Raw genomic sequence first — 25239 nt, 5'->3', positions numbered from 1 at the left:
CACCAGACACAATCTTAACGCACTTGGACTTTATACAGATGATCCCGGCGACGATGACGAGTGTTCATACAGTTGCTATTGCAATAAAAAAAAAGAACCGCAGACACCTTCAACGAAGCGCCGGTCAACCAATAACCCCTTTAGCTTTTATGACAGTAAGACGTCCATTGTTAAAAGGAACACCTCAGAAGTAACAAAGCTAACGTAATAATCGGTAATATGTGGCCGACATATTACGTATAAAGAAACAGACTGAATACCGAATGCGTGTTCCTTTTAAAACTGGATCATAATGTGCCTTCTCTACAAAGGTCACTTTGTTTTCATTAGTGCATAGAAATCTTTGCATCAATATTTGATAAAAAATCTGGAGGATGCTTAAGCTTCGCTTTTAAAAGTGGAACGCGCTATCATTCTATGATCCGGGACTGCTTCTCACACTTCCCGGCAACTACAGCTTATGTAATTCCGTAATATTTACTGGGAAACGCTGGCGGCGAACGCTATGTATAAAGGCGAGCAGGCGAGCTTTCAAGTAGAAATGCAGCCTCTTGTGTGGGCCGCGGATGCGCAGAGGAAAGAGCCATCTGGATGGTGGTGTTGCAAGGAACCGAGCGCAGTGCACCGCTCTATGAAAAGTAGAAATACTGGCAAAGAGGTTTATGTTTGAGTTTCCGCGTAACAGAATTGCGTTTTCTGGTATATTCAAATTACAATCCAACGCTATCATGTTTGTAGGTTGTGCTTAGGTTGTACATTACGATTGCTCTGACGCATCTTACTTTGAGGACTTCAATTAGTTAAGCAACGTCTCTGCGCCACGTGGAGGGCCTGTGTGGTTGTGGTTCGGAATGATTTTTCGCCAAACGATGTCCGATGCCAGACTATGACACCCGTGTTTTATGCGACACGGGGCCCTTACGCTATTGCATGAAAAAGCAACTGCAGGGTCGGAAGACATTGTGGTAATCGCCAGAAAATATAGCTGTCGTGGTGAAGAAGCGCCGTCAACGGTGTGATAACGTCCATTTTCACGTGATGAAAACGCGCAACAAAAAGTGCATGGGAGAAGAGCCGGTGCGATGTTGCACGAGCTTACGTCACAAGAGTGCACAACAACCATTCGTAGAACCAAGAACCTTGAGCTCAAAATTACTAACACTTCTCGACCCTCGTGGGAAAGTTGCAAGCAGTGCGCGGTCATGTTGCACCATCTGTCGTCAGGTGGTTGAAACATTCCATAGAAAGGTTCGCTTGCTCGGGGATGGATGGGGAGACCTTACATACCTTTCAAGTATATTGGCATCCCAAGCAAGGCCTTGCTTCTAACTCAGCAGTATGCAGAGGCGGAGATAAAGTTAGCGTGGTCTTACTTCTGCAAAATATAGGTCACTAAAAAGCATTTTTTGAAAAATAGGGCAGTTAGGAACATTCAGACAAGAATTTGTAATGACCATGCCTGGGCTGCATCTTTCAGATTGGATCAAAAAAACAACAAGAGCTGCTAGAAAATGGGACAGGCAGCTTCACACTCGTTCTTGGCTTGAAACATCGCTTTCTTACTGATCAAAACAATAGCCTGGATAAGACAAGTCCCCTTGCCGAAACGGCAGCTCAAGGTTGAGGCTTTCCTAGCACACTCACTGTCAATTTTTTTTTAATTAACTGATATTAAAGTGAATAACATATAAGAATTGCCAAACAAGCACTAAAGACACAATCATGGCAGCTTAAAAAATAATGTAATTGCGTCCCCACTAGCTGGACATAGTCACCTTTGAATACTGTCACCTCAGAAAACGAGGAAGAGGAGGTTGTGCACGCAAGGGGTTGTTATAGTTCACTTAGTGTGGCCATGAATGGAATGGATGCCAAACACCTGAGACATGACTTGCCTAATCGTCACACTTGTCAGCATGAAAATACTTGTCCTTTGGGCATGTGCGACGTGATTATGCATCAGTGCAACTCTGTCCTATGCTTACCACCTCTACGCCAGGGAGTGGTTTCTCTCCGAATTACTCTATGTGAGCTGACATGACATGACCAACTTTCACCCCCCCCCCCCCCCCTCTATGCCAGAGAGTGGTTTCTCTCCGTATTCCTCTGTGTGAGTTGACACCATGTGTCCTGACAAGGCCCACTACCAGGGAGCAGGAGAGAATGAGGTTGCCTGGATGGTGGACGGTATAAGAAGGACAGTGAGATGCCACGTGGAGAGCCATCTTCTCTGCCCCTGCGTGCAGGAGCACGCATGGAGAAAATTTGTGTACCTTTTTTTGTCTTGGAGCACACTGCTCACCCATAATGATGTAACCTTCTCTGATGGTCAGCCTGGTTCAAGTTCCAAGCAGACGCTGTTGAATGTCGCCAAAACCCTGTCCCCATAACAATTGGTGGCAGCCTAATAGGGTGCAGTGAAAGAGCCATTAACAGGTAATGAAGCCTGTTCAAGTTAAACATTGAAAACCATGTGTTGCAGATCCCGGATTCCTGGAAAATGACATGCTTTTGGTTTGGTTGTGTGTTGCAAATTCCTTGCACAAGGCATAACTACTGAATTTCACATGTACAATCTGCATCTGCACATATAACTTGCACACCTTATTATAACCATACAGAATTATCAACCAACATAGAGGAAAGCTTCAGGAACAGTCTTGTTTCGTACGCTCAATCAGCGTCACTCTCGCGGCTGCTTTCTGCTGAAGTTCAGTCCAGCTACATAACAAAACGCTCTTACTCAGCCTTGAAGTCAAACTGAAAGGTAAAATTCACTGATAGCCAGCATCACCTCTTCACACACAGACACCTATATCTTTGGGGTGGTAATGCCTATGAAGATACATTATCCGTTGATATGGAGCAGGGCAACAGCCAGAACATGCAGCAACTGCAAAGTTTAACAAGGCGCACTTCTAACGTGTTGTGATACTTTCTGCACGTAGTTACCTTACACATGTAAGGAGTGCAACGTGGAGTGACAAGATGGCAAGGCATAAGTGGGAAACTTCAATTGTGCCACCCAATGGGATTTCTTCATTGCTGGCAGCTAGATCCCTTCTTATAGAAGTGCACAAGCGTGAGGTAATGGACGTACATCTTCACGAAATACTATGGCATGAAAAAATGATCTAGATCAAAGCTCAAACTTACCAATGAAGACAAATATCTGGTGGTGGGAGTACCGGAGCAGCATTGAGATTGACAGTGTCTGAAAAAAAATGCATATATATTGTAATTGTAGAACAAGACTTAAATGTGCACAATCTAAAACTGCACTGAAATGTAAACACAAGCAAAAAAGTAAAAAGACAGCGTTTCTTACTGGTAAGGCAGATGTAAACATGAAACATTGCATGTGTAATGGAGAAGCACTGCTGCAGCAAGTTGGCTCCTCAAGTTGACGCAATCTTCACCATTTTGACTACCCACAAAACAGACCTTGTACCAATTTAAACCTGCCCAGCACAGCATTTTACTAGGCTCAGTGATTGCAGTAAAAAAATGCTGTTACATGTGCTATATCAATGCATAAATGGCTCTCTCATGAACGAAATAGAACACTTGTCTATCATCACAACCTTTCCCAATGTCTAAAAGGGCAGCATTTGGTTACAGCCCTAATTATGGCCTTTCTCACCATGGCTGCCTCAAAATTTGTCATTACAATCATATCTAATCCAAGCACACATCAGAACTCATAAGCCCATGGCCTGAAGATGGCAGAAGAGCAGTTATAGGCCTAAGAGATAAAAATATTTTAATTCTGCAGTTTTACATGTCAATAGATAGTTTTAGCACTGCGCCATGACAATATGTATGCAGCACGCAAGCGCATTATGGAACATGGCAGCACATGTCATATCAGGACTTTTAGTGCTGGGAAATGCCTACGTACGTAATTGGGCGAGCGTCGGAGCGTGTTGGCTGCGTCCGCCAGTGCATCGAACCATCAGTCAAACTATAGACGCTGTTGTTCTCACCAACGTGACGTAACTTGTGTGTGCAAACAGTGCACTCTGAACACTTTCTCAAAAACAAAGTTCATATTTTTTGCTATGGATTCCCACCGTGCAGGATCCTGGAATAGGTTCTACGCGTTCACTTCGCGCAGCAAAGCCAAATCGTAGGCCATGGAAAAGTGCAGCCTTCCGCTGGTCACCTTTGACGCCATTCTACGAAACCCCTTTGTCTTGCGCTCTCCCGAACAAACGAGAACAACGAGAACAGCACGCAAGGCTCCCTACGTACGCACGCAAGAATCGGATGCATGCGTATGCGGCGGCCACGTACGCATCTCGTACCATTCGTGTTGCGCTCTGCACATGCACACTTTGCAGAACCGTAGCTATCTTACGTACGCAACGTATGCAGTACTAAAATTTTCTAATAACATGATCTGCTTATGAGGTGTACCATAGGGTGAGGGGGACTCCAGATTTAATTTTTACCACCTGGGGTTCTTTGACGTGCACCTAAATCTGAGTAAAAAGCATTATCAATTTCGCCGTCCTCAGAGTGTGGCCACCACAGCTGGAATCAAATCCTCAACCTCAAGCTCAGCAGCGCAACTCCATAGCCAATAAGCTACTGTGATGGGTTGCCTGGGAGGTCGTCGGTTGGATTCCCACATAGGGGAATGGCAAAGAATTTTCCTTACTTTGCTTTGCTCGTGACAACTTTGATAAGCCTTCACAAGATAAGTTGCAAGTGTCAATACTTTAGGAGGTTGTAGAAACTCTCCAATGACTGGAAAGCTCGATTGGAACAGTCAGTGCTGCTTGAGAAGCATGTGATGTGAGTTATGATGGTTGTAGACAGTTGGGCTGGCAGCTCCTGTCAGATGATGGTGCACATGCATACTGCTGGCCAAGCACTGCCGAGATAAAGAACACCCTGCCACTCTGTGAAGTGGTTTTGTTTTAATATTTCAAGGGCTTTCTTTGCAACCCGGAAAGAAGGACTACGTAAAACGTACCATACAGGAAGCAACTCGATCAGTAGTTTCTGAAAGTGCTCTACAAATCTGCATATTATACTTGGGGTCCTCAGCCAATAATAATAAAGTTGGTTAATTAAACTTAATGAATGAATGAGTTATGGGGAAAACAAAAAATTGCATGAGTTACTATAGGCCAGTCCAAATAACATGCATTTGGTTCAATTCCCTTCCGACGCGCCTTTTATTTTTGAAATCTTCGGTCAAGTTACGTAGGACACCCTGCATATGCTACTCCTACATGAATATTTTTGCAATTGTAACACATGAAACATAATTCTAGGGATGAATGATATGCAGTGTTACGTTAAATTACCTTACGAAGTTGCTCACCTTTTCAAGAAACATGAACATTTGCTGATGTCCATTACAATTAGTCATTTAAGTCTAGCTAATAATTGAAAAGTACCAGAAGGACGTCCACCATATGCTGGTTAACAAATTGAAATGTCACTTTTACGGCTTGATAGCGACAGCTTCTTTTGATGTTAATGCCAGGAAATAAACTATGGAAGCACCTTCCCGTGTCTCTTGCAAAAATGAAGCACTGTGCTTCATGGAGGACCCAGACTGCGAGAATCGCAGCATTGAGCAACCACAATCTTGTGGTGGTGTTGATAGTACAGTGAAACCTCGTTAAATCGGAGTTGGCCAGAGCTCGGAAAGAGTACGCACTAAACAGTAGTACTGCTTAACCGAAACAGCGCGAGATCACCCACTTACCTGCCAAAATGGAACTCAGAGAGGAGAGTGCAGTGAAAGAGCAAAAACATGCAGTATTTATTCATTTCGTGTGACAAAAGTTTATTATTCTCATTTGATGCTATGGCTGCCTAGTAGCGACGACAGCAGCCTCAAACTCCCTTAAGCTGCAAGCCAGCTTTTTGCCAGCCCCCTCTTCGCAGCAAACAACTGCATGAGGCTGATGTAACGCGCAGCTTCTGCCACTGTTGGGCCTGAATCGCCCGTGCTGTCCCTTTCTGTGTTGTCGTCATCACTGTCATTAAGCTACACCAGCAATAACAGAGGCAACGATGACGAAAAGCCGAACCTCGAAAAGTTGAACCTCATAGCAGACATCTTTTCGTGGTCCCAGCAGCCCTGCCGAGCATCTCTTCCTTCGCATTCCAAATGCCACACACCGTAGAGAACGGTAGATCCCTCTCGCGTGCCAGTACCGACTTTGTGCCACGTTCGATAGCATGAATGATGTCCAATTTTTCTTTTAAGCTGAGCACCCGGTTTTTCTCCGAGTTTCGGCATGACGCGAGTCCTAGCTTGCACGAAGCCACAACACAGGCCACCACTGAAATGTCATTAGGCAGTCATCTGCTGACAACTGTAAACACACACCTTCCCCGGTCCGGTGCAATTGTGGCACATTTTCCCCGCACAATACCCGAGTGCTCATTTCAAGTTATGTCAGGCAACTAGAGCACTGCTCTCGCACGTGTTGTGGGAGCAACTAGAGCGCTGCTCTCGCACATGTTGTGGGAGTGTACTGTCATAGCAGCTATAATGGCAGTAGCTCTGGAAGCTCTTGCGTCAAAGTGGGCCGCCACTCTGAGCAGCTCCAACCTCAAGACACAAGAGTGGGCAGTCCAGCGGGCCCTATAGGCAGCGACAAGGCAAGGCCTCAAAGTCTTCTCATGGGAAAGCTGAACCCGGGTCGTTAAACTTTGCTAGATTTTCTATAAAGTTGTTTCCATTCATTCACTAGCCAGCCACAACACTCTCTGAGTAAGCGCCGAAATGATGTTGATGTTAATGCAGCTTCACCCTTCCAAGTGCCCTCTGCATTTGCGAATGGAGGCCATTCTGATCTCTGAGGCTCGTTCTTTTGCCTGGCTGACCTACCGCCATAACTGCACTATGCGAAGTGCAAACACTACATGTTAACCGATACGTACGCAATAAACTGGTGCAGTTTATGCAGATGCAAAATGCGCTATGTTCAATGGGATTTAACTTTACTGCCTTTAAAACGAAACTACTGTTTAAGCAGGTATGGTTTAATGAGATTTTACAGTAATAGTAGTGGTGGGCAGCAGCAAACGGCTGGTTTCGTCTAGCAATGGGCATCTCTTACAACATTACTGCGCAATGTCACATGTCCAGAAACCAGTCTTTCTTAGGAATGCAAGAAGAATATTTGAAGCTTTTTTTCAGGCTATAACTGACCTTTCTGGGAATACAACATAATTGCAGGCATGCATGCAGAAGGTAATTCTTTTGCAAGTTCCCAAACAGAGTGTTCTTTTCACCTCGGCATTTTGGGCAAGATCACAAAAAGCGTTCAATGTGTCCTGTCTCTTCGTCTGCTAAATAAATGGATGTCATAAAAGCACATACCATTTATAAAATCACTTTATTGATGGAACTAGCTTAGTTTCGCATGAAATAGTCCTGCATTTTCTTCTGCTTGGGCAATTTCGCCGCCTGCGACGCATGCACTTCTCCACATTGTATAAGGAGTCGGAGCAGCTGAGGCCGCAACCTTCCGTATTCAGGCAGAAGCACCGGACTAGTCCGAGTGCACTAATCACTTCAGTCAATCAATCATTGTTTAAAATCTTACTGTCTAGCAATATATGAAGCGAAATAGAAGTATTTTTCCAAGGATCTGTCCTCACTTCTACACACTAACCCTAGAAAGTTTTGGCGAGCTATTTCTCCTGATCGTGACAGTAATACTGTTACATTGCATGACGCTGAAAATGTTCCCGTCTCTGCATCTGAGTGTGCTTCAACTTTCAATTCGTTTTTTAGCTCTGTGTTCACTAATGAAGACTGCCCCTCCGTTCCCTGTGTCTCCGACCTTCATTATCGCTTCATGTCCCCTATAAATATTAGTGTTGAAGGCTTTTCAAAACTAATACGCGATATAAACGAGTCTACATCATGTGGCATTGACAATATTAATTTGAAAATTCTAAAGAACATGTCAGCTATATCCACTCAGATTTTGTACCGCATTTCTCAGCAGTTTTTATCAATAGGCCTTCTTCCTGCTGATTGGAAGATAGCCAAAGTTATTCCTATATTCAAAGATGGAAACAGACACTCCCCTGGTAACTACTTCCCCATTTCACTAAAATGCATTTGTTGCAAGCTTCTCAAGCACATCATTGCCTCCCATTTATCCAACCATCTTGAATCCAATAAATTTTTCTTTCAAAATCAACATGGTTTCCATAAAGAATTGTCTTGTGACACTCAACTATTGGAATTTATGTCAGATTTACATTATGGCATGAATAATAGCAATATTATGGATTGAGTATTTCTCGACTATGCAAAAGCCTTTGACATAGTTGCTCACTGCCGTCTAATAGCTAAATTAACTGCTCTTAGGATTGACTCATTAACATTATCCTGGCTTCGCAATTTCTAATCTAATTGGCAACAGTTCGTGCCTGTGAATAACTTTAGCTCCTCCACATTTGTTGTAATGTCAGGTGTACCCCAGGGTAGTGTGTTAGGCCCTCTTCTTTCCCTAATTTTTATCAATGATTTGCCAAGCAACACTTCCACCTGCATACGACTTTTCGCTTATGATTGCGTAATTTACAGAACGATTAACTGTCATGATGATCATCTAACTGCAAAATGACCTTCACCTAGTTAATCATTGGTGCGACTGTTGGCAAATAACACTTAACACATCTAAGTGCTGTGTTCTTTCCACCACTCGTATGAAATCATATCCCAAGTTTCCTTACAAAATCTGCTCGTCGGAAGTTTCTCGTGACTCTACTTACAAATATGTTGGCGTTTATTTTTGTACTAATCTTGCCTGGAGCTTTCACATCGAGAAGATATGCGCTAAAGCTAACAGAACTCTTGGGTTTTTACGTCGTCCTCTGCACCTTGCACCACCTACCATACAACAGGCCTACCAAACTTTTGTATGCCCTCAACTTGAATATGCTTGATCGATCTGGTCTCCTCATCAACAATACCTAAGAGATAAATTGGAATACATCCAAAATCGTGCTGCCCGCTTTATAACTTCTATTTACAGTTGTCAATCTAGCATCACTCAAATTAAATGCGATGTTCCTCTGCCAGAGTTGGCTTCCCGCAGCTCTGTTGCTCTTCTATGCCTCTTTCATAAATAATACTATAACTCATGGTCCAGCCGTTTGTCGCTTGAAATTCCCTCTCGCACATCTACTCGTCTTCATAACCATCTCAGTTTCAGGTGCATTTTTGGCCGCACACTGTCATTCAATAACTGCATTACCGCACGCCATCGCACTATGGCATAGCCTTCCAAATAATAATGTCTCATTAAAAGAACCAGCCAAATTTCGTTAACTTTTGGAACTTCACATGTTCGCTTGACTATGTTGTACGACTATGTATTGTACTCGTCTTTGTATCGTTTTTCGACTTTATTTTCTATTGTATTCCCCTGACTTTGTATGTATTTTTTGCAATGTTTACCAGTGTTCCTTTTCTTCCAATATTACAAACTTATTTGTTTCTCCTACTATGTAGTTCCATTTTTTGCCTTAAATATTTGTCATTTTTCTGTAACCCCCCCTACCCAATGCTCCTCCGAGCCTGTAGGGTAAACTGAACAAATAAATAAATAAATAAATAAAGAGGATGTGGGCAAAGGACCGTCATTGCATTTGTCATTGTGCCCACTTTCACTTGTGCTCTGTATGATGTCGGCAATGTAGTCTCCGTTTTCTGGCTCTCCGGTGGTCGTGACAGCATCATCTGCACTCACAAACCCATCCTTCGTTGATTCGTCAACAGCTTCCGGAAATTCTGACAGCTCGCTCCAAACTTCGGCAACACCACCAATGGCTTCATCGCATTCATCAGAATTTACAGTCATCAATGAGCATGCGGAAGCTGGCACGTCTCAAGCAATTTCGGATGAGCCACTTGTACACAGCCATGCGTACGCATCGGGTGCCACGGTCACTGGGTCGCGAGTTTGGCTCCTTTAGCTCTAATCTTCCCCTTATTCTTCCAAGATCGTGCTGAGAGTGCTCCTCGAAATCCTGCATGCTGCGAGGACATCCGACTTCTCACCGCGTCCGACCCGACTTATGATTTCGAGCTTCACGACAAAAGGCGAATTCTGCTGCTTCATCACGGTAACACTGCAGGAGAAGGCGCAAACACAATGAACCAGAAAAGCAATGAGACAACTCGCACTTTCACCATCTTGCCTGACGAGGGCACAAGAGCCTCTGATTGGCTGTCTGAGCAAGCGCTGCGGGCGGGCCAGGATCATCTTTTGCAAGGGGGTGTCGTCAGCTCGCCCGAGGAAGCGTGGTCACGGTAGGAGAGCAGTTGGATGGAATAAATTAATGAAACCACGTTTACTCCACATTAAAATGCGCCGAAGACGCTGCGGTGGAAAGGGGAGGGGTGTTATTGCAAAAGGGGAAGCGTAAGGCTGCCTCCGTTTTATTAACGAACATCCTAGAGGCAGCTAAGTGGGGGCCGCAAGATGCTTGTGGCTGTCACGGAGCCGATCACCGACGGTTGGTGCCGCCGGGTCCTGGAGGAACAACAGCAGTGCTCGCCAGAGCTCGATGGCATGGTCCAGAGACGTGGTATCCGGGCAAGCCCAAGTCCACAGAGAAGAAGGCCAGGGTCCCCACTGTATGGTGGCCAGAGCACGAAGCCTTGGTGGGATGTAGAGGGGGCATTCCCAACAAAGGTGGTTGAGATCAGCACAACATGTGCACATGGAACAGAACCCACTTACGGGTGGTGGTGTGCCACCCCTGTGGAAATGGTTCAACAAGTGAGGAGTAAGGAGGGTGCCTGTCTGAACTCTCCGAAGCAAGACTGACTCTCGCCGTGTAAATACCTTCGGTGGAAGCGAAGGTATAGAGAGTGGATTGCCCACTGCTGTGAGGTAGGTGGCACATCGTTGTTTGGTCGCATGCTTGTCTGCCATCGGGTCTGCTACCTCAGGTGTGGTAGCTAGGAGAGGATAAGGAGTATCGGAGGCTCTGACTAGCACGGTAGAGAGATGAGCGCACGCCAGTCTATGAGCCTTCTCGTTTCCGGGGATACCGCAGTGCGCAGGGACCCAGTGGATAGTAACATCGTGACCGCATTCGCGGAGCAGGCGTGCCTGGTGCCAGATCTTCTGCAGTACGGGATCTGTGTAAATAACATTAGCACATGACTGATGGGCAGCCTGGGAGTCTGTGTACACATGATGGTGAACAGGGTCAGTTTGAGACGAAGTTGCGACGGCCCACTCCAAATAATCTAGGATGGCCATTAGCTCAGCGCGGGTGCTGGACATTGCTTCTGCTGATTTATGATGGCAGCAGTTCTGATTTTCATTTGTCTGGTCGTACCATGCAGTGGCATAACAGGTGTTACAAGCGTCGTCTGCAGGCAGTGCAGCGTCCGTGTATGTGATGCGTTCAGTCAAGGGGAGTGAACTCGTAGCTTTAGCATGCCTCTTGGCATAAGCAAGGCGCCGCATTCACTGAGTAGGGTCCATATTGAGAGGAAGTGGCCCGCCATCGGTGAGAGCCGTGATTTCCCACGGCAGCATATTGTTGGGCAAAATGGGCATTGTGTGGACGTCATACCCGAGGAGCATGAGTGTGTGTCGCCCGGCATTTGTGGCGCGAAGTCTCGTCTTTTGTGTATAGACGTGCATGTCTACAAGCTCGGACCGGTTGTTGAGTTTGCTACAACTTTTAAGCGCTTCGAAGCTTGTGTACCTTGGGAGTCCAGTTACAATGCGTTTGGCTTCGTTAAGTAACCGATCAAGCGCGTGCATCTGTGTACGGTTGACTGGATGATACGGCAGCCCGTACATGATATGGGAGACAAGAAAAGCTTGAGCGAACTGCAACATTTCACGTTTGTTTACTCCACGGGTGTGGGTAGAGATTCTGCATAAAGTGTGCAGGATTCTGCGTGAGCCTCACCGCCAGAATTTCCCACCACAACGAGGGAAAGCCAACTTCTGCGGGCACTTTTCTTCCGCTTGATGTTCGATATATCGGGAGTCGCTGCTGCTTTTGCTCGATGTAAGCATAATTTTTGCTATATATACTCATCGTAACTATACCATTTCCAGAAATTGTTCGATATATAGAATCATTCGATGTAAACGGGTTCAATATAGTCAGGTTCAACTGTATCTCAAGATGGGCAGAGTTCCAGAGATGTTTACTTTGTGCACCTCATGTGTTCAGGTGTTCTTGTGTTCATCTTCACTCCCTCCTATCATTGGAAATGGCATGCCAGACAACTTTGATCAAGCACTTTAGCCTGTCCAATACTGGCATGATAATATAACAACTATAGCCAGGGATCAGAGCCCCTCAGGAAGCGGAGCCCGTCAGGGAGCAGGGCCCAAGGCCATCACAGGACAGAAGGTGCTATGCTGATGCCATCCTGTAGGAAGGCCATGAAAATGGCATGACATACTGAACGAGAATAGACATGTGCCTGTATCAATACATTTGCTTTAGTCTGATGCATCTAGCCAAGCTCTGTCTCTAGCCATGTGCGCTGCCAGAAGTGCATGCGCTCTTGCGTTCAAGGACACCAGTGCCCAGTCAGGTCAGAAGCTGGAGACATGTGCCTCAATATGAACTATAAATTTAGCATAGCGAAATCACAGGATGTGCTGCTGAAAACAGTTTACTTCACTCACTACGCTGTGTGTTATGGCACTGGTGTTTGTAAGCGAAGTCTCTGAGCTGGCTGCCCATACAAACAAATGTCGCTTCCGAGCTCAAGGATAAAAATTCCGACGAGGGAAAATACTTATTGAGTTCAGTTTTGGCCATGGCGTTTTACATAAATTGTTTTTTCTTGTCTATGGTGGTTACACGAGTGGTGAGTGACAATACGATGCATTGTCAACATAGGTGTGCTGTTGCTTAATGTGGCCAGCAGCACTCCCCGACGCTCCTCTGACTGAGCTATGTCAAAGCAGTCGATAGGTAAGTAATGTGCTACTAAGAGGTTGTTGACTTTCTCAGGTGCATTGTGTTAAACTTTTCCCAAGCAGACAAGAAGTTAACGACCTTTCTATAGAGCTGCATGTCGTACAGGCATTGGCACTTCAAGAAAACAGTGCATTCTTCAAATAAGCAGTTATACTAGCAGTGTTCATCTAACAAAACTTTATTGAACACACAAATTACAGTGGAACCTCGCTCATACGTCTCGCAAGAAATGCAAGAAAAAATTTACTAACTGGGAAAATGTACGACCCCAAGTCACAAAAAATATGGCAGACAAACCTGTGTTGACATCTATGTAATGCGAAGTGTTGCATGAATTGTAGTATGACACACCAACATGTGTTAAGCTGGTGGGGCCCGAAAGGCCCAAGAAACACATTGTCATCTTTGCGGCTTTAGCAAGCTTACATTTACACTCCTCAAATTCGGCCTGTGTTGTCATCTTCTTCAGGTAGGACACTTTGGTGGGAAGTTTTGACATGTCCACTCAACAAGAATTGTGACGCAAGACACCGACACACGTCAAGCTGATGGCGCACGAGTAGCCCGAGACGCTTTTTGTCCGTTTTTTGTCATTTTGCTATTGTATAGTGTTTTAAGATGGCAACGAGAAACCGAAACGAGATCGAGCTGGTGGGCGATTCTGGAATACGATGTCACCAGAGTGAAACGTGACTTACAATTTGCACCGCCTAAAGCAGTGAGCAGCAGTGTGTTTGTATTATTGGCAGTTACCGCCTAAGCATGCAGTGCAGTACGCTTCCAACGCTACAGATGAAGGCACTTATCACAGTAGGGTTAGCTGTCATAGCTGTGAATACGATGTGCAGCAACCTGCGAAAAGATTTGCTAGTACTAGAAGAGCAAACTGAGGGCATGCCGGCATTTTCACATGATATAGACAGGCGAGTACTACAGTGAAGCTGATGCAGCAGATGCCTACATCTCTCGATCGTGCGCGCCTCCCGCCTCTTTAATGTGTCAGCATTAGAACGGTCACGCAAACAAAAGCCTGGCAGCGTCTGTATATTACCTCGTGATGTGGAAGAGGAGGACAAAGTGGAAAGGAGGAGGGATGTGTGTGACGCCACATGTGGAGACGAGGAACTAAGGAGAGATATTAGGTGAGAGAGAGCGTGTTCAGGAAGGAGAACAGTGTGATGTCACACCTTAGGAGCCAATAGGAATACAGGTAGCATGTGACGTCGGCTTCGCTGGCCGACTCCCAGGAGAGATGGGAGAATTGCACAGTGGCACACTGCAGTGGCCTTAGCAGATTGCCTGCGGCATTTGACAGGTTCACACATGTCTTTTGAAGTCGGATGTCTTTATGCTGTCTTTGAGTACACTTTCAAATGGATGCAGTGCTGTCAATGAGCAGCTTACATGTCAATGAGTGCGATGAACAAGAAATAGCCATAAAAGTTAGCAGTGACAGCCTAGACAGCGTGGCTTTCAATAATCGCAGTATTCTTTTCTGCTTCACAGAGGCCTATGTTCAGTTACAAAAAAAACGGAAACACGGAAATGCTTTTCCCTACTGCTGACATGGTAAGTTATCCTGTGATAGGGTACTCGGTACATGAGGTGAAATAGCAAGTTCAAATACTATTGAAGCTGTTCTTAATGAGAAGTATTCCTAGCCTTGCTCTAGACACTCTGTGGTAGGTAGGCTCCTACCTCGCCTCGTTTCAAGCCTCTTTAATAAGAAGCTGACATGAGAGCACTGCTGGGATAGAACTTCTGTCTCTTAGCCCAGCTGTCCGGTGCACTGACCATTCGGCCACAATTGTGCCCATAATCCTCTCCTGCCACAGCCAACTACCACTCGAGAGAGAGAGACATTTGGCATGTGTGGCCCGTCCCAGTTTGCATGGCAGCTATCACTTTAAAATGCAGTGTTAGGTTGCACCCCCCTTAGTGATCAGCCCATATTCCACAATCCTTTAATCATAGCTGCGCGACATTGCAAAGCTTTCATGACTAGCCCATGTCAAACAGGTTTTATCCTTTCATTGCTGGAGCACAAACGCCATCAGTGTTTTAACATAGACCACATGAGATAGACATGGGTATGTAGAATTGTATAATGCTTAGTCACAGATGACATTGTAGCAGCGTGACTACTGCCTTCAAAGCAGGCAAGGAAGATGGGCTCACACGCGGGTAGCGCGGGACTAGAACATGCTAGCGCGTTCAACCTGAACATCTGCAGTGTCGGCTGCTCCTGAGACCCCACAGCACCATGGGTGGCCGCCTTAAATAAATCGTGGCTACAGCGGCTACCTCTTCATGGCGCCTCTCACAAATTGGTGACCCGGACGACCAAGCCAAGCCACGTCAGCGTCATTGCACTGACCTTACCAAGGCGAGTGATGTGGCCTTACACAGTCCAGCAGACGTTCTGCAATTCCAGGGTGTTCAGGAACTCTGCATCGACATGCCGGACATCTGGTTCCTCCAGCTGGACAACCACTTCCGTATCAATAAGGCTCCAGGCTTCAGCTGCATTCCAGGTTCCGGACGCCATCCCCCGGACCCGACTTCTATGAGGACTTGCGAACAGCCGTCCTTGCTTAATACGCCACCTCGATCACTCAGTCACAACAGCTCTCACCGTTTGAACAGTCACATCATTCTGCATCTTGGTGGCCCGCATCGCCTTACCGATTGTCAGCACCTGCCGGCCCCAGCATCAAACCTCTACTCGGTCTTCCTCCCCAGCTCAAAGGCAGCAATGCAATGACTCTTTCTAAAGAATTCCCTGAGCCAAATGCAAGCACTTTTAGCTACTCTACAGCCTGCCGCTCTCCTTCCTTGGCGGTTTCCGCAAGCTGTCCACTCTCTGTTTGGGGGCACCTCACTCATCACCAATTCAGAGGCTCTCCCACTGGCTCCACTAGGCACAAATTTCCCTCTTGCAGGCACGGCAATGCCATCAGCACAACCTTCACAATGCCTTCAGTGGCCACTGCAACTCTGATGCTATCAGCATTCAAGATTTCACTGCAAGCAGCAGCAGGCGAGCCTGCCGATGTTCTGTGCTCGCACCTTCAGTGGATGCATGGCCTAGCGAAGTTTTACAGGAGCCAGCTCTGCCATCTGATTTCTTCAGCTTGAGCATCACTTACACGTCTACATCGTGAGTGACCAACACTTGCCCTATCGCCACACAAGTCCCGAGCTGCTAGACGGTCTACTTTTGGAGCTCCAACTTCTACAGGCCCAGACATCTATGAGAACCTGCGGAAAGTCACGATTTCGCACTATGGCATCACTGTGGCTCGCCTCGATCACAACCTATGCTGCCGGCGCTGCCTAGTACATCTCTCCCAGACTGTGTGAACCCGACACTACCAACAACAACACCACCTGCACACTTTACCTGGACTACTTTACCTTGACTTTACCACTGGACTTTATTTCAATCATGCTTTGCACTAGGAGGGGGGCCCTGTAGCAGTGTGACTATTACGTCTAAAGCAGGTGAAGAAGAAGATGGGCTCATGTGCAGGTAGTGTGAGAAGGGAACACGCTAGCGCACTCAACCTGAGCGGCCATTGTGTCAGCCGCTCCCGAGATACCGCAGCACCATGGCTGGCCGGCCCAAATAAATCGTGGCTACAGCGGCTACCTCTTCGTGCCACCTCAGACAAATTGGTGACCCAGACAGCCGAACACAACCTTCCCACAAAGTCACAATCCATGTTTCTTTCGTTTACGCTTGTCCAGTACCTGTGCAGAACTCAATAATTGACATGTCATAAGCTTGTGCAGAATGGCCGGAATAAAAATCATGCCATAACTACCATACAATTACCATCACGATCGTCATCTTGTTAGTGTCGTCATGCACACATATGCTCACCTTACACAAGCATGTTAGGCCACCTGGTAACGCTTTGTGGAACCCCAACCAATACCGAACACCCAGCTAATGCAAAGTGCTTCGTGTAACATCGATTTTCACAGTGCATGGGATCTGAATGGTTATTCTTGTTATTATTATTATTATTATTATTATTATTATTATTATTATTATTATTATTATTATTATTATTATTGCCCTGAAATGCTCTCTCTTGCCTTTTCCACTAAAAATTTATTTAAGGACTGAAGGCCTCGTAATTCTTCTCTTTAGAGCTGCTTTATGCAGCATTACCTACCCAGTGCCTCCCTGTATGCTGCACCAGTTCAAAGCTCCAGTATCTCACATGACACTCTGCCTGTAATCAGCACTAGCGTACTGGCTCTCCCAGTGGCACTGGGTTTTGATAGCATCTGCCAAAACAGTGCCATATTCTGACATTCATGTTCTTGGACATGAATATTGCCACTGGTGTGAGAAGTGGTCAAAGTGTCGTGAGGAGAAGTGCACTTAGATGGGTGCAGTGCAATACAGCATTCAATATATCGAATGTGGCTGTGAACGGGAGTTCGACATACACCTAGCACAGTGCTATACTTCTGCATGGGAATTCCAAGGGGATGTTACAGCTGTTCGATCTGGACAATAATTCAATATACCCAAGTTTGATGTACCCAGATTCAAATGCACCACCCTTACCTAGCATAGATATAAGGCTTTTGACTTGACAAGGACAGCACAATGAATGAATCCACATTCCTAATATTCTTGCTCAAATCAACGACATACTGATCCTGCTTAGCAGACTGAGGTTATATACAGGGCAGCTGCAAAGTCATTGCCGGTCTTAAATTTATTTGCCACATATGGCACATGGTATGTTTGGCTGAGGTCAAAAGCATATTGGCAGGATAGCAGCACTGCTTCAATATTGTTACGAGCCACCTCCTTGGATTAATGAAGAAAATGATGATCACCGGGACGTTGCACATGTTCATATTGCCCATATCTGTAAACAGTCTGTTTATAAATCGTGCTTTGGTTTTCATCTATTTGGCACCCCATCACACACTATTCATGCTTTATTCTTTGTCTTGCTCGAGCTCAGTCGCATCTCTGCATATATATTTAAATTTTCGTCTGAAGTGCAAAGCACTGACAGCGCTAACAAGGTTTAACATTGCACTCAAGCTCCTTGGACAAAGTCCTATAATGATTGGTGGGAGGCGACATGCTGACTTTATGCAGCACACGAGGCAACTGTTGCTGCACAGAAGAAACAGCACCCTGGCAAATCGCCAGGCACCTTGCAATGCTGACGTAATGAGGAGTGCCACCTGCGGCATTGCAGGTGGCATAGCGCATTTATGATGCACAAAATAAGACCGATGGAAAAACTGTTGGTCTTCCTCATTGCCAAATCAGTGTATTAGATAGTTTTAGCCTGACGTTTACTGTCCATTTTACTTACACCAGTGCTTGAAAACAGTTGCTCAGCAGAAACGTTTGCATGTGCGTGCACAACATTCATGCCCACAGCAGAAGGCAAAACACTGCGCTGGCTCTGCTGCCAAAGCAATGGACTGTGATGGTGCTTCCACCTGACTGCATCGTTCACACTCTGGAGACAGAGTGCAAATTGCTACACCTCTGGAAACCTTGTAACACACTTATCAAAAGAGGCACCCACCTTGTCACCTTAACCTCTTGCCCTCCCCACCCACAGCAGATCGCGTGACTCCAACACATAGTACATGGACCACGCAAGTGCAATGGTGCCAGAACAATTGGAAATGCCATGAATGCACCTTGAGCGCCTGTATAATAGATATTGCAACAAATCTCAGCGGTTTAGAGACAGAGCAAAACTGATAAGGTGCAACGAACTGCAGCAGCAGCATACTTTGCTTACAGCCTTATGCATGTACATGTGCACTTGGGCTGAACTTTCACAATAAAGTGCCCATGACACTGCTGGCTAACATCGAAATTTCGAGTTTGCTGAAAACACCCTGCGATATAAGCTTCCTAGGATGCATTTTACATAGCCAAGCAATGTCAACACAAGCTGCAAGCATGAGCGCCTGCCTCCAACATGTTTCCTGGATAAAGCTTATGTTATACAGCCATAGTACTAGCATGGACCTGCTCCAACTAGAAGTACACCAAATATTTTGCACTAAGCTTAGTTCAGACACCTCTCGGTTGTTCAGCAACGTCACCAGCAAACAAGAGAACCACGAAGATGAGGAAAAAAAGTAATTATTCTTACAAAAACAAGCATGATGAAAGCAGCTGCAATGTAAGATGTCCGGCTGGTCCACATGCTGATAAATCGGTAGTGCTCGCCCGTGACCACGTTTCTCACATAGCCTGAAAAACAAAATGGCACATATATTTTAAGTCATGCGGAAACCTTCCTTGAGGTAGTTGGTCAGATATCAGAGAAAAAGAAAGGTTGCAATCAGCTGTTCTTTATCCTAACTTAGGCCACTTGTGATATCCTTCATATAGACACAGTACTACCGAACCAACTGCATCACCATGTCATCAATTAAGTGCCAGCAGTGTGAGCACTAACAGCTCACAAGGCAACTGCCACAGAGCAATAATTTTCCCGGAGGCGAAACAGCACCTGCCTCTGGCACCCCAATAAAGTCCCAGAGTAGGGCACGACACCAACGCACCCTCTGTCGTTCAAGTCTGTTTGTGGAGAATGGGAGAAGGCGTGCAGTGTGCCCATTGCAGAGGCTCACCAGTTCAAGGACATCCAAGACCCTACGCTGCTGGATGCTTCCACACATGGATGGATCAGTCATTTTTGACACCGGTGCTTACTCGAATTTCAAAGCAGTGGCACAAAGAACAGTTCATAAACTCGTGGAAAATGTGGGAGACGACAAGATGCCCCATCTCATCTTACTCGCCGTTGTAAGCAGCGTGCCTTTTCCAATCTTGACCCAGTGGAGTCTCCGTTTTACCATGTTTGATGTACTTCACGTCGCATTTGACTGGCTTTCCCTTTTTTTGCAAATGGAAGAGAAGTAGCTAAGACAGTCTGGAAATAGTGACAGCATGGCGTCTGACCTTCGGCCCTTGTATCGTAATACCACCTCCTCGCCATGCCGCTCTCCGAAAACTGCATCTAGCCAACACATCCACGAGATGTTAGCTCTAGCTCTGCCCTTGGGATTGCACAAGCCCACATTTGCAACCATGCTGAGTCACCAGGAATCCCTCGTGAAGGTAAGTGCCTTTTCCTTGCAGGAAGCGTGGCCGCAGCTTCAGGTCAGCATAACAAATTTTAGCTCCATCCTCAAATGGCACGGATGGAAAGGGCTTGGTTGTAGCAAACGAAAAGCGCATACGCACGTCTGAGAAATCTAAACCACTGGCGCAATGCGGAAGCCCACGAGGACAAGAGAGACAGAAAGCCTCCAAACCACAAAGAAAATCACAGCAAAACACTAGTAGGAAAACATCATGTCCCAACTAACTTGAGCTTTGCCTCCCAAGGTCATCTACGGACACACATGCGCATGCGAGCGAGTGGATTAGTGGGGCTGGTAGACGTTGTCTGCTCAGGGATTTCAATCAATCTCAATCAATCTTTATTAATGGTAAAAATAAGAGTATACAATACAGGTGAATATACAGAACGAGGTGCCGAGGTTACAAACCGCAGGTGGGACCTCCTATGTTAATACATAAGAAAAACTGATGAAGCAAACAAATAATAATAAAAACGATTTAGGAATATTACTCTTAGCAAAGACAGCATGAAATACTTAAGTGATTACATAGAAAATCATCTGAACACACAGTTAACTAAGCGGAACGCAACAATTACATATTGAAAAAAACATTTTTAACTTCCACTGAAATACATAAATAGACATTATTTCTTTCAGTTCAGATGTGATTGAATTCCATAAAGAAATAAACGAGAAAACAATGCTCATTTTCCATAGCTGGTATATATCTTAAGCAGCAAAAGGTTATTATGGACCGTAAATCTAGTTCTGTTAGGATTAGATAACCTCACGGGAGGAAAACTGCCGATTACGAGGATGCGATGGAAAACCTTAAAAACAAGACACATATACTGTAAATATATATTTAAGAAATGGGCAGTATGTTAAGCTGAATGAAAATAGGGTGTGATGGTGTCAGTCGAGTAGCAGAAGTGATAAGTCACACAGCTTGTTTTTGCAGTACCTTCAGAAAAAAAAAATTAAATTATGGGGTTTTACGTGCCAAAACCACTTTCTGATTATGAGGCACGCTGTAGTGGAGGACTCCGGAAATTTCGACCACCTGGGGTTCTTTAACGTGCACCTAAATCTAAGTACACGGGTGTTTTCGCATTTCGCCCCCATCGAAATCAGTACCTTCAGAGGGCAAATGTGAACTGAATATGAATTACCCCATGATGTAATACAATAACTTAGACGACTGTGTATGAATGTGTAATACAGCGCTTTAAGGGCGTTTATGCTAAAGCACTTTCTTGATTTTACCAAAGCCCTGATTCCATATGAAATCTTTTCACAAATGAAATGATATATTGGTGAAACTTCAAATAGGTGTCCACTAAAACTCCTAAAAATTATGTATGATCACTTAAAGGGCCCCTCACCAGGTCTGGCCATTTTGAGCTAACAAGCACAGAGCATACATTGCGTGATAACGATCGTGTCTGCAAAGTATTACATCGCTAAATGCCGCAGAAAGATCTAAAATCTCAAACCGAACGTCATTTTTCCTTCTCCTTGTGGCCGACACTCCATGCCGGAGGATGATGTAGTCGCGTCCCTACGCCTACATACTTGAGTCTGCAGTGTGACGTCGCTTGTGGTGACATGTGACTTCGAGAATTATTCAAGACACCATCTGTTATTTGTGTGATCTGTAGCTTGAATTGACGAATTGAAGTTTAGAGAAATAATAAAACGTACAAATGGAATGTCTGCGTGTTTTTTGCTTTACTTTGCACCGAAGCAAGAGAGATGTATTTCCTCTTCGTCTGCTTGTTCCCTCAGTCGTGCGGTCACGTGCCAGGTACCAAAATTATGCCATTTTCTACCGTATTCCAGCACGAGATCATGCTCTGCGATCCGCTTGTTCTGCCTCAATATTCATGCAGCACTGAATTATACCGCTAGTCATGTGTCCTTTTGCACAGCGAGCAAAATCATGTGCTCTGCCATGTGCAAAGGCTAGACAGAATGAGTGGAGAGGAAGTCTCGCTACGCAGTGGAGCCTGCCTGCTGAAATCATGGTTTCGCGGCACTGATGAACCGCCTTGAAGAATGTTAGCAGCAGAATGCTCCCTAAGGACACGCAACAATTTTCAGCATATAACCAAAATTTGCTATGGGGCCTGGTGAGGGGCCTTTTATAGGAATGGCTGCAGAGTTGACGTAGAGGCAGGGAATAGTTAATTTGTTGGGTGTATGAAAAAGCATGAAGGTAGTTTTGGACAGATTAATCGGGAGTCTATTATAGTTGCACCTTTCTTTGAGAGAAGTTAAGTCAGCTTGAAAATTAGATTTGAGAGTCGCAGAATCGGAATGATGATAAAAAATAGTCGTGTCATCAGCGTAGAGCAAACAGGAAGTTAAGGCATAGGGGTAAGTCATTATATATTAAATATAATAATGGACCTAAAATTGAATCTTGTGAAACACCTCTACTCGTAGGGGTGGAATTAGATGTATAGTTGTTGATAAAGATGGCTTGAAACCAATTAAGAAAAAAACTTTGTAATAGTTCAATGCAGGACCTGTTATTCCATAGCACTCTAACTTACAAAACGAATTAAATGGTCCATGCTGTCAAATGCTTTTGAAAAGTAAATAAAGATAGATCCTGAATGATCTAATTTTTTCAGTGAAGCATGCAATTGCTGTATCAGTAGGCAGACCAGCCCTAAAGCCAGATTGACAAGAAGGGAGCATGTTAAACTTACTAAAATAATTAAATAGCCTTACTTCGATTAGTTTTTCCAAGCTTTTATCGAGAAAAGGGAGAATGTATATGGGCCTATAATTTTCTATGTTAAGTGGATCACCTTTTTTAAGAACAGGCACTGTCTTTGCCAACTTAAATCTTCAGAGGAAGACACAGTTTTGAAACAGCAGTTAAAAATATGGCTTAGAAAGGGGGCAACAGAACATGTTACAGATTTAATATATTTTGAGTGAACGTTGTCTAACCCAGGTCTGGTAGCTTTTAATCCTGAAATAACCGAACAAAGCTCAAAGGTACAAGTAGGAAAAAGAAAAGACAACTGGGAAGCACGAGTAAATGGAGGTGCAAAGCAGGAAGAGGGGGAGGCAGTGAAACTAAAAGAAAAGTGATCGCTATAACCATTGGCTACATCACTGGAAGTGGTAAGAGTAGTGTTGTTAACACAAACAGACATCACTTTGCTGCATGAGTTGGTAGAATTTAAAAATTCCTTTAGGAGCTGCCATTTTCTCTTTGTATCACTTTTATAGAGTTGAAGTTCATATTCATAATAATTTTGTTTAGCATTCTTTAAAAGCAAGGCTAACATGTTGTAGTATCTTTTATACTGCAATTTTAAGTTTTCATTGAATGCTTAATGTTTGGTCTTTTTATATAAGTTATCTTTCTTGCAAAGGGATTGTATGAGTGAATTCGACAACGAAGGGCAGCGTGGGGCACAGTAGAGTCTGTTGATTGCCATGTAGTTGACTGCTCAACTGCTGAATAAATAATGTCATAGAACATGATCAGTGCCTCCTCAGGATCATTAGTAGCATATATACTTGACTAATCTGCATCTTCAATGAGCTGACAGTAATTATCCAAATCCAAAATATGCCTCTGATGTGATACGCTGCTATGAATGACGGGCCTTTAAAAATATCAAAATATGCGAAAGTGATTGGTTATATCACTCTCGATTATGCCTGCAATACTGTTGGTAGTTCACTTCAGGGTCAGTGCTACATGCAATATGAGAAGTACTATGCAATTTTTGCTGCTAAAATGTCCATTGCTTGTTGCTTTACATTACTGATTGAAATCTGGGAAAAATTTACCAATATGGGGAGATATCACAATCCTTGTGTGCTGCGCCCATAGGAGAGCATGTACACGATGGGAAAGCGCCTGCCATGTCATCTATCGTACTGCGACGAAAATTGCATTTCCTCCTAATCAAACCACGATGCAACCGCACCACCCGCCCACACTGTCGCAGCTGGACAGATTGATGATGTGTAGTGTTTTATGGCGCAAGGGCCAGGTATGGCCAAAGAGCGCCATGACAAATGGTAGTGTTAACGATGTATTATGGAAGATGTGACTTGGCTGTAAAGTGGCCTAAAAATAGTCGCTGTAAAGTGCGTAAAATCTACGTGCTATAAAATTATGGCGATGATTAATGACGAAGACTGAAGATTAAAATCCATTGTAAAAGAATGATGCATTGTTAAAAATATGCGAGACGTTAAATTGCTTACAGCACTACAGCCTCGCCAGAGCCCTTGAACCACAAGGGCCTAGAGGCATGTGCTTATTCAAAATAATTATCGCAGCGACATCCTCAGAAGAGAGGAAGCGCTACGAACGTGTGGGGCTAATAACATGCAACACAACATCTTTCAAAAAACCTAAGACGGCGTTGGTGTCAAAGAGTGGTTCTGGACCAAGTAACATAACAGGATGAAGGGGGATGTGGTGCCTGTATGCTAAGAGAAAATGTTTTTTTCTTTCGGGTTCGGCTTCCCGACACTCCAGTAGGACGTGAAGGACGGTCAGCCTCTCCCCGCATCTACCACAGGTTGGAGGCTCGTTTCCCGTGAGTAAAAAGTTATGTGTGCCAAAAGTGTGTCCTATTCTTAGGCGGCAGAATAGCACATCTGTCCGGCGGCATTTTGTTACAAGAGGCCAGAAACCTAATTGTGGCTTTATTACATGCAGTTTATTATTTATTTCTTCGTCCCACATGCGTTGCCAGTGGCTTCGTAGTTTCCTTCTTAAGAAAGGCTTCAGGTCTGTGACAGGGACCGAAGCAGTAGGATTAACTGCATGCAATGAGATTGATGTGGCCATCTGGTCGGCTAGAACGTTTCCCTCGATGCCCCTATGTCCAGGCACCCAGCATATGATCACATGTTGGTTAGATATATATGCTTTGCACAGTGCGGAGTAGAGCTCAATAAATACTGGATTTTTCTGATTACAGAAAGACATCAAGGCCTTCACAACACTCAGGGAGTCCGTATATATAATTGATTTCTGGAGTTGTGATTTATTTATATGCTTTACGGCCGACAGCAGTGCGTAGGCCTCAGCCGTAAAGATACTAGTTTCCGGGTGCAGTGCGTCGGATTCCGAGAAGGATGGACCGACGG

The 25239-nt window shown here is 44.8% G+C and overlaps 1 protein-coding gene across 3 annotated transcripts in view; it reads right to left on the bottom strand.

Annotated features, from left to right (window-relative positions):
* Positions 1–25239, bottom strand: part of LOC126518342 (membralin) — a 249140-nt gene that overhangs the window by 44522 nt on the left and 179379 nt on the right. For all 3 annotated transcript variants that reach the window (XM_050168191.3, XM_055064431.2, XM_055064430.2), the window contains 2 exons: positions 19122–19222; positions 3157–3214 (listed from right to left, as the gene is read on the bottom strand). In XM_050168191.3, the coding sequence (XP_050024148.2) occupies positions 3157–3214; positions 19122–19222 (159 nt within the window). The remainder of the gene's footprint in view (positions 1–3156; positions 3215–19121; positions 19223–25239) is intronic.

Source organism: Dermacentor andersoni, chromosome 11 (genome assembly GCF_023375885.2).
Source record: "Dermacentor andersoni chromosome 11, qqDerAnde1_hic_scaffold, whole genome shotgun sequence".
NCBI classification, from domain to species: domain Eukaryota; kingdom Metazoa; phylum Arthropoda; class Arachnida; order Ixodida; family Ixodidae; genus Dermacentor; species Dermacentor andersoni.
Note: the sequence above shows the minus strand (reverse complement) of the source record. Positions and strands in the feature narration are given on the sequence as shown.